The 17,832-nt window shown below is 37.4% G+C and overlaps 2 protein-coding genes across 2 annotated transcripts; both read left to right on the forward strand.

The window, feature by feature from the left end:
* Window positions 1-11,469: 11,469 nt before the first annotated feature.
* LOC122315766 (RING-H2 finger protein ATL13-like) lies at window positions 11,470-13,377 on the forward strand. The gene has a single exon (XM_043131911.1). The coding sequence runs from the start codon at window positions 11,791-11,793 to the stop codon at window positions 13,261-13,263; it is 1,473 nt and encodes a 490-aa protein (XP_042987845.1). The 5' UTR covers window positions 11,470-11,790; the 3' UTR covers window positions 13,264-13,377.
* Window positions 13,378-16,209: 2,832 nt separating this feature from the next.
* Window positions 16,210-17,152, forward strand: LOC122315767 (RING-H2 finger protein ATL56). The gene has a single exon (XM_043131912.1). The coding sequence runs from the start codon at window positions 16,385-16,387 to the stop codon at window positions 16,925-16,927; it is 543 nt and encodes a 180-aa protein (XP_042987846.1). The 5' UTR covers window positions 16,210-16,384; the 3' UTR covers window positions 16,928-17,152.
* The last annotated feature ends 680 nt before the right edge of the window (window positions 17,153-17,832 follow it).

Raw genomic sequence — 17,832 nt, forward strand, 5'->3', positions numbered from 1 at the left:
GCTGTCTGAAAATTCAAGTTGGTCAAAATCAAATTTTGAAGGCTTCAGGGTGTTACTCGAGTTGAAACGAATTCGTTGCTACAAACAGAATTGAAAACGGAGGTCGAAGGAGCCTACACGCGCCTCGAGAAGATCGGCGCGTGCATCTGCTGCAACCCACGCGCCCCACGCGCACCAGAGGAAGAAGACGAGAGGGGACACGCGCCCCCACGCGCGGCTGGACGAAGAAGATGCGTGGGGGACACGCTCCCACGCGCCCAAGAGGTGTTCTGCGGGTGTTCGTCACGCACCAGACGCGAACCCACGCACACTATGCCGCGTGTGTACTGCACGTGCCAGATTATCTGGACCATCTATTTTTCAGATATTTTTTGGGCTAGATTTAAGTCATTCGGAGTCTGATTTCGACGATCAAATAGTGCTTTCTAATTATTTGGATCATTTCGGACTTATCCGTACGGTGGGAATGTTGAGATTCGCCATCGGTACATTCAATCTGAACCGTTCATAGTTGCAGATCAGTTGTGGGCTTGATCGTAGCTAGTCGGAGTCGTGACGGACTCATTTGTTTTAGGCTTGATCGCAGCCAGTTGGAGTCGTGACGGACTCATTTGTTTTGGACTTAATCGTAGCAAGTTGGAGTCGTGGCAGACTCAATTGTTTTTTGGCTTGATCGCAACCAGTTGGAGTCGTGCCATACTCATTGGTTTTGGGCTTAATGTCAGCCAATTGGAGTCCAATGTTGCCGGACTCAGTTCGTTTGGGTTTGATTTAAGCCAGTTGGGATCGTGAAATTTGATGAGCAAATTTCAAATCATTGGACGATGCTGATTAACTTGTTATATCAGCAAGTTTTTTGCAGTCATACAATTCATGGAGAATAATGTTATTAAGAGGAGAACCGCAACGGATCTCATTGTGGCTTTCTTTGAAAAACCAGTTGCAAATAACAAAGTGCAGATGAAGAAACAGTTCAATTTCAGAAAAGGCAAAAGGTACTATTGTTACCCAATAGTATTTGACGTTATGGTCAAAAGGTTGGGAGGTCATGAGAATGGCTATGAGTAATTCTGAAAAGAAGTCGAAGTTGAAGTTTCTTAATGCAAGAAATCTTATCCTAGATGAGGAGGTGCGCAGAAGAGATTCTGCCAAGATCTCGAGTTGTTGGTCTTGAATGTTGATAGTAAGGACAGAAGTAAGTCAAGATCTAGACAATAGATGACTCGCTAGAAATTGTGGCAAGATAGGCCACAAGAGACTGCTAAAATAGGAGAAAATTGAGAATGATGCTGTGAATATGGTGACTGAAGAAATACATGGCGTTGCATTTCTTGCAATGCACAATGCTGTTAAAAACAGCTTGAAGACAATAGTCATTCAGTAGTGTTTTCTCAAAAAGACATGAAAATTCATGAATGATTCATTGGTATTGGCTCGTGGTAATGGTCCTGTGAATTAGATGAGGAAGTAAAATGAACTCAATTTTACTTTTCCTCATCTAAACCTGAAGAAATCTCCCTAGATCACGACATGAAACAAATGTGTGAGAGATGGGAATAAAACGTCAGATGTTCCTGGGATATCTACACCTAAAGTTGATGATTGCATGACTACCAAGACGATCAGACCTCCATGGTGGTTACTACCTTAAACTATATCCTGCTGAATGAAGGTAGTGAACTACGCTATGAAGAAAATCTTGCAAGAGTGGAGATTATGCAAGTCGAAGTTAGCAAAGACTGCACACAAGATGGGCACATCGACTGAAGATAGGATATGTTAGCAGCAGGATGTGGAGTCAGTCGCGCAGATCAGAGATAGAGACCTCAGCAACAAGTTCTCTAATATGTGTCAAGGTCCGTGTGAGACCATTGATTCTTAGTGCAGTAGGAGATATGTTGCCCTGTATATATGTGTTGATTAAGGGCACTGTATGTGATAAACTAAAGTTATGCATCACTTTAGTTAGTCTTCTAACTTGAAGACATGAGCTGTAAAATTGTATAAGGGATCATGCTGGAGATAGAGGCTAGCATGTTGAGAACCAGTTTCTAAGTTGGAGATTGGTATGATTGTAGGATTATGAAGCCTGGTTTGAAAGCTACAAAGGCACCAGGTAGATTGTTTGCTCGACTATGGCTCGAGCTAAACTCAGTTTGCTCAAGGTGTACATGAGTGCGGACTCATGGACTCGAGCGAAAGAAGAATCCTAGAGAGTTGAGATTGTGCAGTAAAGAACTTATAAATCTCCTCTGAAGAAGATCCCTTGCAAGTTTCGTGGATGTAGACGATGCGAATGCATTTGAAGATGCATTTGGAGAGGCATTTGGACATCCATTTGAAGATGTACCTGCAGATGTATTTGATAGCAGAAATCTCTCATGGCTAACAAGCATTCCAATGAGGGAGTGCAATCGTTTGACAACCGTTTGTAGCATCCTAGTATGGCACACTTGGGTGGAGGGCATCCTAGTATGGCATACTTGGGTGGAGGGAGTGGTTGTTGGAAACCCCCTAAGTGTGAGTTGCCATTTGAGTTTGCAGCCACCCACCCATAGAAAGAAGCTTCCCACTAGTCCTAGAGAGCTGCAGCAGCCCCTCAACAGTCAATGAAAGCTGCTGGAAATTTCTTGATTGTCAACTGTGGAGGCTACGTTAGGTGGGCTTCTCCTATAAAAGGAGATCATTTGCAATGGTAAAAATTATCCTCACTACGGTGAGAAATCAATGCAGAGGGCTGGGCAAAATTTGGGTTCTGAGGAAATCCAGAACAGAGGCCATTTGAGAGAGATAGAGAGTTGTTCATGAGTGTTTGTAAAATTATACAAATATATTAAAAATATTAATTTTCCGCTTCAGTGGACATAAGCAAGTTGCCAAACCACTTAAATATTATCTCTCTATTGTCTTGTGTAATTTTTAGACAAACCAGAGGCACAACAGAAACTGCGCCATTGATGTGGCCTTACCACATAGCGACCACCTCATCGACGTATTATGAAAGAAAAGCTAAAAACAAAACCGAAACCAAAACATCAGAAATCCATTTGAACGAAATGGTCTTTGAAGCCCTAAAACCGCTCCTTGGCGTTTTCCCCATAACGTATGATTACAAGAGATCTGGAGCTTCTGAAACAATATTGCTCTTGGTCTTCTTGGAAGTTACTTCCTGTAGAAAGTCTGCACCTCCTTTCATTTCTGGACATTTGAAACCCACACATTCGAAGAACTCGAGAACAATTTCACGTGGACCTTGATATACAATCTGACCCTCAGAGAGAAGGATAATGTCATAAAAAACACCAGATATTACGGGGGATGGCTGCAAGAGAGAGATGATCATGGTGACATCCATAATATGAACCATTGGTCTCGTGAACTTGACAATCTGAAACGTGGTGGAGCTGTCAAGACTCCAGCCCTGTTGATATTTCATTCGTTGATCAACTTAACTATAATTAAAGGGAATTTACAACTCTTTTTTGTATTTGATTTTTTTAAAAAAATTTAATTTTATTTAATAGTTAAAGAAGTAATTATTAGTAAAATTATATAATTTTTTAATTTTTTTAATGATTAAGGATATAAAAAAAATATTTAAAAGAAAATAATAAAATAATAAAAAATTTCTAATATTTTTTTAATAGTAAATAGGTAATAATAATGCAGTAATCCTATCACTGCCCATAATTAAAAAGAAGGAAAACGGCTTCAGGAAATGGTGCGTTGGTTAAATGGGAGAGAGGATACCATGTTCGGTCTAGGTTTTTGTTTTTTGTTTTTAAGAATGAGCCACCGTCAAGGGGCAAGTTCAGTTGTATACTTGAGGCGGCATCCTGGCATTTATATTGAACTGGACATGACATGCGGATCTTTTTAAAGGCAAATTGGTAAGTAAGGATAAGGATTGCTTTAATTAATTAGTCAAAGAAAGCCTTGTACAAGAGACAACAGGAAAAAGGAAAGGAAAAGACGAACCAATTACACCTGCAAGTCCTCTTTCTCATAAATATTCATTGCACCCCATGCTGTTTTAGTCCTTTTCACCTATTTTTTTTTTCTCTCAAAAACTTGAGTTGAGATTCCGAGTTCCCATGTTTGCATGGCTTCTTCTCGTTCTTCCGAATTTACGTAACTGAGAGGATAAAAGATGTGAAAGACAGACCAAAAGGAACAGAGATGGTTAAGTCACATTAGCCGTGCTGCTTTCTCAGTCCTTCCTACCCCTCTTCTCTCAAATCAATCCCCATTTTTCTGACTATAATGCAGACCCTCAAATAGTGTCAAGACAGTAATAGAGGGTGTTGAAAAAAAAAAATGGCAGGCAGCCCGACACACAGAGAAAGTAGACACTCATTTTTGGGTCCACCGTTGTGCTCCTTTTAACTCTTTGGTCGAACTGAGCGCATATTTGAACATTTAGTTCTAGCTTCTCGAATCTCTTTTATTTCCTTCTCTTTTCTCGCTATATAAACTCATGCATCCTTCTCTTCAATGAAACAATATGCATATCTTCCTGCACATACATTCCACTTCATAGCATCCTTAAATATCATCGTGCATGTCCTCACAGTCCCTCCAAGCCTGTCTTTTCTTTCTCAACATCCTTTTTTATTTTGCTCCTTAAGAATCTCTTACCCATGAGACCAAACATAGGCTCACTTGTTCATGACAGTTGCTGGAGTAAACAGGAGCACTTTGGCTTCCACCACAAAGGGAGAACGAAGAAAGCGGTAGGGGATTAATGGTGGTGCTATCCTGATTGAGCTATTTTCATCTCTTTCCCTCTAATTTTCTTCTGCTTTTTCTTTTTCAGTTTAATCTGTCAACAATCTTGTGATCTTCATTACTAGTATTTTTCTTATAAAGTTTTTCTTGACCTTGCAAGGCTTTTAAATTTTTATTTAATCGTTATGATTATTCTGTATTTTTAATTTATACATAATTTCTATTGTCGTCATCTCTAATACTCTCATCTTATCTGTACTGATCTATTCCTCCTGAGCTTTAGAAAGATGCGTGAAAACAGTGTTCATGTAATTTAGTTTATATAATTTGTAACTCTTTGCTTTTGGCTTTCATGTTCTGTTCAAAGGTTACTCAAATTCTCTCTTATTGTTTATGAAGTGTCGTGTTTTTTTGAGCAATAATAACAATAATGCACTAGCAAACAAGTTGGCAGTTGATAGTGATCATTGTCGATCAAGTTCTTGTTCCTTGTAGCTTCACGTGTATGTGCGACGGATAAGTTCTTGTCAATGAGCTAAAAGATTAGCTTTTTATAGTTTCTTGCATTTTGCCGCTTACACTCGAACATCAAGACATCAATGAAGCCGGAAGTGAAAGCAAACTGATGGATTCTGGTTCCGTTGCAGAAATCGATGAACTTGTTCTCAAAATAACAAAAGGGGCTGCAACGAGGCCTTTTTAGCCGGGCAATAAAATCTGTAAGTTGGACGTTCATGTAAAGAGTAATTGGGCCCGAAATTGATTAGACAAACCTTTTAATAGCAGGAAAAAATGGCTGATTTTGAATGGGGCGGGGTGGGGAATGAAGAAAGCGAGAATGACTGTACTGTGGGCCGTGGGCTAAGGCTATCAGTCCGATAGAACAGTCGTCAGGCCTCAAGCTAGCCCAAGCCGATTTTAATGTCCACGTTTATATCATTATCATCAGCGACAGTGCGACACCAAAAGAAACCGAATTATTAATAGAAAAAATATAATTACAGACATAATTATGTATTAATCTGTGTACTAATGTGATGTGATTGGTCAAAAAGTAGATTTTATTAAAAACAGTATTAATTTAAATTTTAAATATGAATAAATTAGTATTAGTACACAAATTAGTGCGCGATTGTACTTGTATATAGCAAAACTCTAACAATCTGTCATGGGTTTCGAACAAGAATCCTGCTATATGCAACCGGGATGGGGAACCGTTGGAGAAATCGGCTGACGTGGCATCGATATATTTAAAAAAAAAAAATAGACGAAACATAAGACGAGGAAGAAGACAACTGGGTGTTTTCATTTTCAAAACCAGAGAAAGTGGCCGTCGTTGTAGGTAGGGGAAGAGGCGTCTACGTCGTCATTGTCGTTGGTACAACCCCACGAGATTGAAGCCGTGGAATGATCTAATTTGGGAGCCTGAGAGGTTGAAAATGGAAATTTTGGATTTTCTTCATATGGGTGTTTCAGATTTTGTGTGAGAAGAGTCGGGTTCAAGAAATTGTGACCAAAACCTTTACATTGGTCATAGATCATCCATGAAAGTCCCTTTTGTGCTGCTAGAAAAGATCTATTTTAATCTGTTTTGCAAATCGGCTTTAGTGTGTGTAAAAACAACAATAGAGATCTAGAGAATTAAAAGTGAATAAAGTGGCGAGAAAACGGGAAGAAACAAGAATGAAAACAATACCCAGTAACTAATCTTACAAATTACACATAAAAGTTATGGGTTTTGTCTCAGGAACACACGAAAAAGTAAATACTAATAAAAGAAATGGGATTATTTGCAGCAAATTATAAAAAGAAAAAGGGTTAATAGCATCAAGGGAACCCGAAACTCAATGAAAATGTAATTAAGGTTTAAAATATTGAAGATAATTAGTAGAAATAGGTGGGTCTGAGCTTGAGATGGCCTTTTATTGAAGTGTGCTTTTTCTCCTACCCACTCAAATACGACCACAGATTTCTCTCTGTCCAACCACGACGACGACTACAATTTCTGGATCTATCACCATTAACCCCAAGAAAGTTATGGAACTCAAAGTAAGAGAGACCTTGCCTTAGAACTTCGATCCCAAATACCAATCTTGAGGCCCATCATCCATGCTAGGAGGGCGCACTTCACTATAAAGTTTCAAGATCTTTATAGTTTCACAGTAGAAGGGAATGTGGACGATTTCAATGTATGGAATGAGGTGAAGGAGAAGAGGGTTGCGTGTGGGGCTGGGAGCTTTTAGGTTCGTTGAATGAAGCTACGTCGTTTCATTTTTGCCACGTGGATGCGGTTCCCCTGCGTTTTCCCACCCCGGTTGCGAATAACATTTTTCTTCAGACAAAGAGATTTTTTTTTTTTATCATTTCCGACGCTAATAATATTGCAAATTTTATTGGTTTCGGATGCTGTACGCCCGTGTTGATACATAAATTCGTCCTTTATTTGTTTGTAATTATTTCATGCTGCCTTTTTATATTTTATGGAAGAGGCCATCGAAGGTGGCCACCAAAGAGTTCTCTTTTTTTTTTTATACTTTTTTTTATTTCTTTAGATATTTTTTTTTTAAAAAATTATAATATTATTTAAAAATACTTTTTTAATTATTAAGTAAAAAAAACAAAATGGGAATTGGTGGCCGGCTTTTCTATGTGGGATAAGCAATTCCCTTTATGAAAAGTATTGTTAGTTGTATTCAAAGGGTTTGACATTTTAATTTTCTTGGTTCGGTGAGATATAAGAACTAACCTTTGAAACTGTGGTCATATGGGACGAGAGTTGTTAACAATGATGCAGAAGATCAAGTGGAATATTAGTTAAGTTTAAGGCCGAGACCTATCTCTTATTAATTAATTGCATGTTTTACCTAATAATTTCTTCGATTGTTTTGACATTTTCGTGTCAATGTTTTTTAGGCACCGACGAGAGTAGGAATCATGCCTCCATCTCCCTCTAAAATGGTTCAAAAAACACATTTTTGGGAAGAAAATTTCAATGTTTGGGAGCTGCTGCTCTTTCTTTATTATTATTTTTTTTCCCTTTAGCAAGAATTTGTCAAAAGTCAACAGCCTAATCTTGTCACGGCCTTCTTGAGTTAAATGGTAAACATTTTAGATATATAGCATCATTAAAAATGATAAAATTGATCATTTCTCTTTTATTGTTACGTGCGTGTCATATTCGTGACAGTGCATGGAGCGAGTTCAAAAGCATAAAAATGCTGAACTCATCCTTGAGCAACAAGTCCGAAGCAGATGGTCAAGGTGCCAATTTAGTTGGGCTTTGAGCAGGAGGTCAACTAAAAGATTGAATACTTGAATCATAATCAATGGGAGTTAATATTGAAAAAATGCCTCGGCCAGCAATAAGATATGACATTGATCTTACCGTACAAGGACAAACAGAAGAGGCTAGCCGCTAATTATAACAACGTGGTCATGTCACACTCCCACCCATCAATTCTATTTGTAGGTTTTGGAGAAAATGTAATCGACCTTGGCCGCATGTATGGAAAACTTGTCTTTGCCTTCTTGTCATGAAGTGGCCTAGCCTGGCATCGTCAACTCAGGTTTTATATATATATATGATTCCATTATCATCCCTCCGCCCAAGGCAAACTAATTAATTTTGTATATATCATGCACAACATGATTGCACTTTCCACGCACTGTATACGTAGTTTCTGTTTTTGTATATTTCTGCATGAGGCTGTGGCGCATCCCGACCACGACAATCATATCGACAAAACTACTACATATATGTGTTTGTGTGTGTGTCAGCAAATTGCATCGCGACGATGTTGCTTCCATAAGCAAACTCGGATTCACTTGTGTAGTTGTTCAGTTGACTTTCTTTTATATAAATGTACAAACTGCAACACTCGTTCTATCTCTTTCTAGATTTAAAGAAGCAGTACCAATTCAGGGGAAAAATGAATTTGGATTCATACCATCTAACTATTTTTATGTATTTCTTCTACCACTTTTCTTTCGTCTCGCGTAGCCTTTGAAAAAATGTCATGGAGACTTTTTTTTCATTTCGGGTACTGTGCAATGCACGCATTTTAGTGTCATTGGTAATCTTACAAACGACAAGATCGTTTTCTTGAACGTGATATTAACTCGATCCAGTGTACAAAACATTATAATCCTTCTATGCTTACGCTTTTGTGTTACCTTCCAAATTATTGGGAATAAAGTTCATGTGTTTAACAAGTAATTAGTTGCCTTTAATCAATCATGCCTTTCCATTGTCGAGTAGCAGTACTTGAGAGGAGTGGTACGGAACCAGCGTCATTGACGTAAGTAAAATAAAGTTTTTTTTTTTTTTTTATAATAAATAAATAGCTGAAGTTTTTCCTGTCTTTTTAACGTGTTTTTTTTTTAAGAAACTTAAGATTGTAGATAGAGTATGGTCATACGTTAGCATCACTTAATTATAAAGTATTAAGTATAATTTCAATTTGATAATATGATATCAACTCATTATTATTATATATTATTGGTATGAGATTGACGAGCGCGCTGAAAAGTAATTGTCAATTAAAACATACATGGTGTGCCAACAAATTTTCTTGGAAAATGAGGCCGTTCGCTTTCTCAAAGTTGGCTGGTGTTTGGTAAAAACAGAGAGAAAAAAAGGGCATAGGGAGGAATCTGCCCTTGAGAGGGGGAGTGTGAAAGCATCAGCATTGATAGATATAGGAGATGAAGTCAAGCAAGAGAGAGAGGGGAAAAATAACAACCCTGACTTAAAATTATCGAGCCACGAAGATTTTTTTTTTTTTTTTTGAAAAAAAGGGACTCAGATTGAAAATTGTCTCATCTAAGATGTTTTGGCTTGTTAGGTTGCAAAGATCGCGGACTTGGAGAAGCATCTTCTATTCACCGCATGTACGTGAAAGAATTGATGTCGGAATCCAATGGCTTCGCGCGCATAGGCTATGTAAATCCTAACTGCATGCATGGTCCCTTATTTCAGGTTGACTTTGTTAGATCGAAGAAAATACAGTAAAATTGACAGAAGTCAAGAATTAAGGTTGTCCATGGGTTTTAGATATGTAAGAGTATTATTATTGGATTATGCATATGTAAATTATATTTGTGATGAATATAAGATGAAATTAGATTTTGACTATTCTATTTACATAAATCGCGACTCTCCTTATTGGAATAGCTATTTTTTTTATTATATAACAATAAAATAATATAAGATAAATTTGATTTTGGCTATTCATATCACATCTCCACATTGGATTATTTATTTATTTATTATATAGTAATGGGTAATTAATAATTTAAAAAATATTTAAATTTTTTATTTATTTTATTTTATCATATTTTAATTATTAATTATTTTATTTTATCATGTTTTACTATTTAATTTAAAGAAACTGAGAGAAGTTTGTGAATGTAGATAGAGAGAAGAGAGAGAGTGTTATAAAAAATAAAAAATTAAGTATTTGATATGTGTATAGTAATTATCGAATTTGGTTTTGATTTTAGAATTACTATAGCTAAAAGCTACTGTAGCTACCATTTGCCTAATCTAACGTGGACAATTTTATTGTCCTAATAACTAAAAAGTACAACATTTTAACATTTAAATATTTCAATAAGAGTGCTCTAAGAGCTAGCAGTGGTATGAGACTAAGTTTCTCTTCCTTGCGTTTTGCTGTTCTTAATTTCTACTTCTTTTGCTAAGTTAAAGCACTCGCAATGAATTTTTTATCTTATCACTTAAAATATATTATCAAAATTTACTTTTTTTTATTTTACATATTAATTTTTACAATATTTAAATTTATACCTTTTAATATTTTGTGAGAGAAAAAATACAAGGAAAGAGAAATTAATTTGGAAGAAAAAGTACAAGAGGAGATAGAAAATAGATAAAAAAGATGTTTACATTTGTGCACAGTTTCTTCTACATCTAGCGGCAATCCCGTAGAGAAATAGAAAATAGAAATGAAATGAAGAATCTGTTGGATACACATTTGGGCTATTTTTCTTTAAATTTTACATAAAAATAGATTTTACAAAATCCATTGAGAGTGCTCTAAGCCTCTTAAGTGAGCACTTTGAGAGGAATATGTCTAATAAATTGTCCTCCATTTGTAGTTATGTCTTGGGTCTCAACTTCAGAAAACAACCTAAACAAGTTGTTAGTTACCGACAAGATATCTAACCATACTCGACCATTCACAAGGTAGGGAATAATCTTACTCAAATACCTTAGCGCATTTTTAATTAATCAGTATTTAACCACACTTTTCAGGAGATGGGGAGGTCCTTCCAAATAACTGGCTCACTTTTAAATTGCACAGAACTCCGTATCATAAGCTTTCGGTTCTACCACTCTTTCCATCCAAAAATTATCTCTCTTGAAACTTCGTGACGACTTCCATCCATATTTTTGTCCTACCGAGGAGAGACCAAGTTACAGATTAGAAGTGGAATAGAAGAACTGAAAAGTAATCGGTGCAAAAAGAAACTTTAAAGAAAGAGGGAAAAACTGAAGACCCCACTCGAGTTCACATTTCCAAATGTAATAATAAAAAAATCCGCAATTTTCTACTGAATATTAATTTTTTGTTGTTGGGGTATTAAATGGGCATTGAAGTTGATGTAAGGGTTTCTTTGAAGTCAAACAGAAGAGCCGTGCATTTCATGAAATCATCGCAGCAAAGTCATCCCAACGTTTTCTGTCTTTCCTTTTTATCATTTACATAATGAATGGGATTGGCAGTCTAATTTTTAGCTAATGTGATATCTTTCCATTAAGGGCAGATTACTACTCTTTTTGAAATCTCACCTTCTGGCACCATTTATTTCTACTCTTTAAAACCTCACATTGAATTCGGTCCCTCTTTCTCTCTCCCTCTTTCTTGAGGGAAAGGAAAAGATTGAGGTGAACTATAGTCTCTGGAAATACATCTCTTTCTGGGCTTCTTCTCCATTTGGTCTTGGACTTCTTTCTTGCTACTGCATGGAATTCTTCATATTACATGATCCATCCTGAAAGCGGCATTCCGGGTGAGTTTTCTCAATCTTTCTTTCCAAAAGATGGACCGGGTTCTCCTCGAAATCAAAGAACAAAACTTTGCTGCTCCATCACAATCAAATTTCCTTTCTCAGTCAGTACCCCCCCCTCCATCACCCGCTATTCAGTCTGATGGCTTCAATTTGAACAACAGGGTCAGTCCAAGCGTATTGCTCATCATTATAATTCTTGCTATCATCTTCTTTGTTTCTGGTTTGCTTCACCTTCTTGTTAGATTCCTCATAAGACCCCATAATAGAGACCCAGATGATTTGGAGAGTGTGACTGCTCTTCAAGGGCAATTGCAGCAACTCTTCCATCTGCATGATGCTGGGGTTGACCAGTCCTACATAGACACCCTCCCTGTATTCCATTACAAAGCCATTATAGGGTTGAAGAACCCGTTTGACTGCGCTGTCTGTCTGTGTGAATTTGAGACTGAAGACAAACTCAGGTTGTTGCCAAAATGCAGCCACGCCTTCCACATGGAATGCATAGACACATGGCTCTTGTCCCATTCCACTTGCCCACTCTGTCGGGCTACCTTGCTCCCTGATTTCTCTCCAAATCACAACTGCTCACCCATTGTATTTGTTCTTGAATCTGGAAGTGAGAGCTCAAGAGAGATTATCTCAGAGGCTCCTACTCTTGGCAGAACCAGTTCAGTCGGAGGAGTCGGTCCCCATCTGGGTTCTCATGCTGCCAATGAATCTACCCGCATCGATTTATCGCAGAAGTCCGGAGATTTTTCTGAAAAAGACGATACCAGCCCAGTAGTAGTGGGGGATTCAGAATCAAAAGTAGTGCCCGTAAAGCTCGGAAAGTTCAGGAACGTGGATGGTGGTGAAGGAAGTAGCAACAACAATGCCGATGCAAGAAGGTGCTTCTCAATGGGGTCATTTGCTTATGTAATGGACGAGAATTCTTCATTGCAAGTACCCATTAGAACCCCCATAAAGAAGCAGTCGAGTAAGAAGCCTTCTTTGCCATTAACACCTGGACACAGGCCAGCAATGTCTGAATGTGACTGCGAATCTGCAAGAGAATTCAAGTTCAACGGGTTTGAAGCAAGTAAGAACTTCGAAGCTTATGGAGGTGCTAGTATTAGCAATGCCAGTAGCGATGGCAATGCTATTGGGAGGAACAAAAGAGAGAGCTTCTCCATATCAAAGATTTGGCTCCGAGGAAAGGACAAGCCGAATGCAGCAGCTGATGCATCGAGGCGGACCGTTTCGTTCCGGTTTCCGGTCCACATCACTGCTGAAGATTTGAAGGCCAAGAATGGGAATATTAATGGTGCAAGGAGGAGTATTTCTGAGTTTGACATTAGGAGCTTAGAGAATGGAGGAAGTGAAATGGGTGGTGACGATGAAAGGCAGATCTGTAACAGTTTAGATTCTCAGACAAATGCTCCATCTTTTGCAAGGCGGACATTGCTCTGGCTTACGGGAAAACAGAACAAGGTGGTTCACTCGTCCTCAGCTCCCAATGTCTAGTTTCCATTTTTTTTTTTCTTTGATAGTTAATTTGCTATTTGATTGCCAATCATGGCAAGGCATAATTGGAAGATTTAAGGTAGAAAATAGAGAGAGAAGATTTGAAAGGTGAAAGAGATTTGAGCAGAGTGTCTGCATTTCACTGCATATTTTTATTATAATAATTCGAAATAATAATTTATATATATACACACAAATAAATAGTTAAAAAAGAAGAAAAAAAAAAAGGGTTCGTGTATGTTACCCAATTCAAAAAATTCCCATTTTCCTTTGGCTCACAACATGAACATGTTTTTACGTCTCAATCCTAAAATTATTTTTCATTCCCAACAAACAAGACAAATGCAATTCGTCAATTCAATGGTTGACGCGATAATCCCATATGACACAACCACGTCAATTTATAAGACTATTTTATTAAAATGATTTATTTTCCCTACCCTGTAGGCAAGGAAAATGGGTTTGATCTGATAACATTTTACTATTATTAGATGCTTTTAAGCAATTCCACACAGTGACTTTTCAGGACCACCCACGATTTTGAAATTTAACGTACTCGAGTATATCCTGAACGACACTCCATACAACTCACCATTTAATGATTTTGAATCTAAAGTTGGGAGCTTTTATAGTTCCTTTCATTGCTTCGCAGAAAGCAGGGGAGATTTTAAAGGTAAGTTGTATATACTTATCACCAATAATGACAGAAAGTAGTTGTATCCTCTGTTCAGTAGAAGGTGTGATTTGAGATCTGACTATCGTAATAAATAGCAGCAGAGAATTCAAAATCGAATTGAACACAAACAACACAGGTTGATCTTTCATTTTCTTTCGAACTGCTTAAATGAATTTGAAGCTTGAAGGCTAAGCAGAAACTGCCATGGAAGGCAAATTATCATCTGTAAATATTTGCTGGCGGGTGCGTATCGAGGGACTAAAACATTAATGGCTGATGACAGATGTTAAGAACGTCACGGGAACGGTTGGACGGCGCTTTCTGTTTTACTTCGTGGCACCTAACTCGTTTTATGGTGCCTTGGCCTTAAATGTAAGGAAAAAAACAAAAAAGAGTGCGTTAGAAACAACAGAGTTTTCATATATGCATACCCTACAACAGCCCTCTCACTTTCTTGCATTTCCTCAGTCATTGCATGCATTGACAGATGTCTAGGATTAGTTTTATTACGTATAAATAAAGTTACACACTAATTTATATATTAATATTAATTTATTTATATTTAAAATTTAAATTGATATTATTTTTACTAAAATTTACTTTTTGACCAATCATATTAGATTGATATACATAATAACATATTAATGCAAAATTATATTTGTAATTAGATTTTTCTTAAATGTAATAGATTTCACAATAAATGATATATTTATCTGATAACTTATATTTATTATTCATTTAGTGTGAAATATGAAATATTCTTTATATGGGCATTTTAACAACTAATCGCAAAAGGTTGAAGTATGAGACAAGAGATATGGGATTGAGGTACGAGGTACTAATCACACACTTGTTTGAATATGACATCCAAAGACAAGTTTTTAGTACTGTTAAATATAGAGAAATACAAGATATGATTTGAGGTACACAAATATACTAATGGTATTACCATTATAGGAGATTTGATGAGGAACATATGGCTTTGTGTGGCCTGAACTGGTCCAGCTGTGGAAGAGATATGATGAGTAGGCCTTTTATTGTGTAGATTGCTCAATAACGAGGCTAGGATCTCTTTCCAACTCATGCTTAAATCAGTATTATTTCTTTGCCAAAAAATAAATTTTTCACAAAAATAGCATGATTTCTAAATTCTAATATTCTGTCATTAATCCTGCTATTTATTTGGGATGTTCATATAATCTGTGATTTGTAGGGATGATGTAGTTATATATGGATGGTATTGAAATAAAGTAATACTAGATATAGTTATGAATTGTGTAAGTGTTATGCACTTATTTTAAAAAGGAGTGAGATTTATTATTAAAAAATTAATTTTTTTTTATATGAAACTTATATTTATTCATTTTTTATAAAAGAAATGTGCAGTGCTTGCGTACTCTATGATTGTGAATATAATCTATTTTTAAAAAATTAATTTTTTTTTTCATTTGTATCCCATATATACTTCACTTTAAAAAAAAAAAAAAAAATACACAACACTTGCATATTTGATAACTGCATATATCATTTACAATTGAAATAGGTAGCCCCGATAGAACTTAATTCTTTGTTTCGGGCATGGCCTGGCCAGTTTTGATAAGCAATTAATTCACCGAGGTTGCGTTGGGATGTTCAGATGAATTGATTTGTGAATAGTAATATTTTATAAATCTTATTAAGATAGGTTTAACTTTTTTTAAAGTTGATATAAGTTTAACCTTTTAAGTTTAAATATACAAAGTATATTAAGATTAGTTTAATTTAAAAAAAAAAATTAAAAAGTTATGGGTTCTGTTAATAATTAGTTTTAGATAAGTTAAATTTTGTTCATCTTCCATACACAGCCTGACTTCTATATATGTATGAAGCCCAATACCAAGTTGGTGTGTAGAAACTACGTATGTCTGTGGCCTTTGATGCAATAAGGTTAGAAAATCCATCTGATTGGTCAAATAATATCTCTATAAGCTTGTTGGGAAGGCTATCTATAGTACTTACCAGTTACCAACCGACAAGGCTAAGGTGGACTTATTGAGAAGGACTGGCCCACAATAAGCTTCGTTTGTTAAAGATCTTGGCCCAGACTTAACTCACCAAGTAATACACGCTTCAGGCCAATCAAAGCAATTCGGCCCACCTTACATGGGAAATTCGAACATGACTCTTTTGTGTGTGTGTGTGTGTGTTAGGAGATCGGTTTTGGTCTCATGAATTCTTGGCCCACGAGCTTGCTATTTGCGGACTCACGGAGAATAAGCCTCGTATTTTTCCTTTTTGCCCTTGAGTTACGCATCCCCGTGAAATCATTCTCCTTTTTGGGGTCATCTCCGTGTGTGTCTGGAGTCTGGGTAACTTTCTGAAACAAACCCCGCCCTCTTCGTTCCCCACAAAAAAATCCCTTTGATCTCTAACAATCAGAGCGCGAGAATCCCCCAGTCAGTCCCCATGCCTCCTTACCATCACGACCGAACACCGCCACCACACCTGCAACCATCCCCATCTAAACCAAACCCAAAGCTCCTTTCCCTCCTCCTTAAGGCCATTATCATGACCCTCCTCACCTCCCTCTTCTTCCTCTTCCTCGGCATCGCCTCCGCCGCCTTGCTCCTTCTCCACCTCTCCCTCTCCTCCCACCGCCTCCGTCACCGCAGATATTCTCTTCCCTCCACCCCCTCCTCTGGCCTTCCCCCCAGAGACGTCAGCACCCTCCCGCAATTCAGACTCAAGCGGCACGCACCCAAGAACGGCGCCTCTGTAGAGGAAGAAGATTGCGTGGTCTGTCTTGACTCCTTCAGGGATGGCCAGTGCTGCAGGAAACTCGTCGCGTGCGGTCACGTGTTCCACATGAGGTGCGTGGACTCTTGGCTCGTCAAGGTCGCCGCCTGTCCGATTTGCCGGGCACGTGTTCGATCAAATGCGGGAACGAAGGGCTTGATGGTGGGTTTGGAGGAGGAAGATGAGGATAAGCAGTTGCGGGGGGTTTTGTAGGCTTGTAATTGTTGTAAGTTTTGGAAACTTTTGAAATTTTGTACCACATGTAATTTTTGTTCCCTCTTTCTGTTTTTCCGTTGATGTATAGTTTCAGATATAATTTGCTGGTATGTCTGTTTGGACTTCTGTTTGCTTTTCTTAAGGTTTTTCTTACGGTGGGTTTTGTTTGGTTGCAGAGGAAGTTGTAAATTGCGAGCATAAAGTTAAATTCTTATTGATAAATTTTCTTCTTTTTTTTTTAGCATTCCTTTCATTTGTAATGCTAGTCTAAATGCGTTTACAACATCTAATTGGCTTAGTAAATAAAAATTGATGAGGATGAATGGGAAAAGGCGAAAAAGATAAAGAGTGGTAGATAGTACTCATTCATACCATATGTTCTCATTACGCTTACGGAAGACTGAAGTTGGAAAACTTGGGTGCTCTTCATTAGAACCCTTGAAGTTCCATTTAGATCTCGGAAAGCTCGAGGAAAAGACACAGGTGAAAGCAGTTTGCTTGATGGGTTAGTAAGTCAGGTTCCTTCCAGCAAGTTACATTTTTTCCCTATATGCTCCTTACCAAGATTCGAATGGATGGTAAATGGTTCAATCTTTAATCGTCGCGTTTGAAAAGATTGGAGGAAACAAAAGAAAAGAGAACAAGGAAAATTCTCCACTTTTGCCATGTTACGTTTGTCAGTGGGTAGAGAAGAGAAAGACTGTTAATAAAACATGTCTACTTATTCTCTTTTTTCTCTTGTAGAATGTGAACGAACAATAGTGTGTTAGTATTTTGACGGTGTACTTTAAAGCTTCAAGCAAACTTTATGGAAGTTGTGGCGTGATATATATGGAGGAAAAATGACTAGATATGTGAGAATTTGCCAAGTGAAAGAATATAGACAGGTGGGGTTGTGCATT

Source organism: Carya illinoinensis, chromosome 7 (genome assembly GCF_018687715.1).
Source record: "Carya illinoinensis cultivar Pawnee chromosome 7, C.illinoinensisPawnee_v1, whole genome shotgun sequence".
Lineage (NCBI taxonomy): Eukaryota > Viridiplantae > Streptophyta > Magnoliopsida > Fagales > Juglandaceae > Carya > Carya illinoinensis.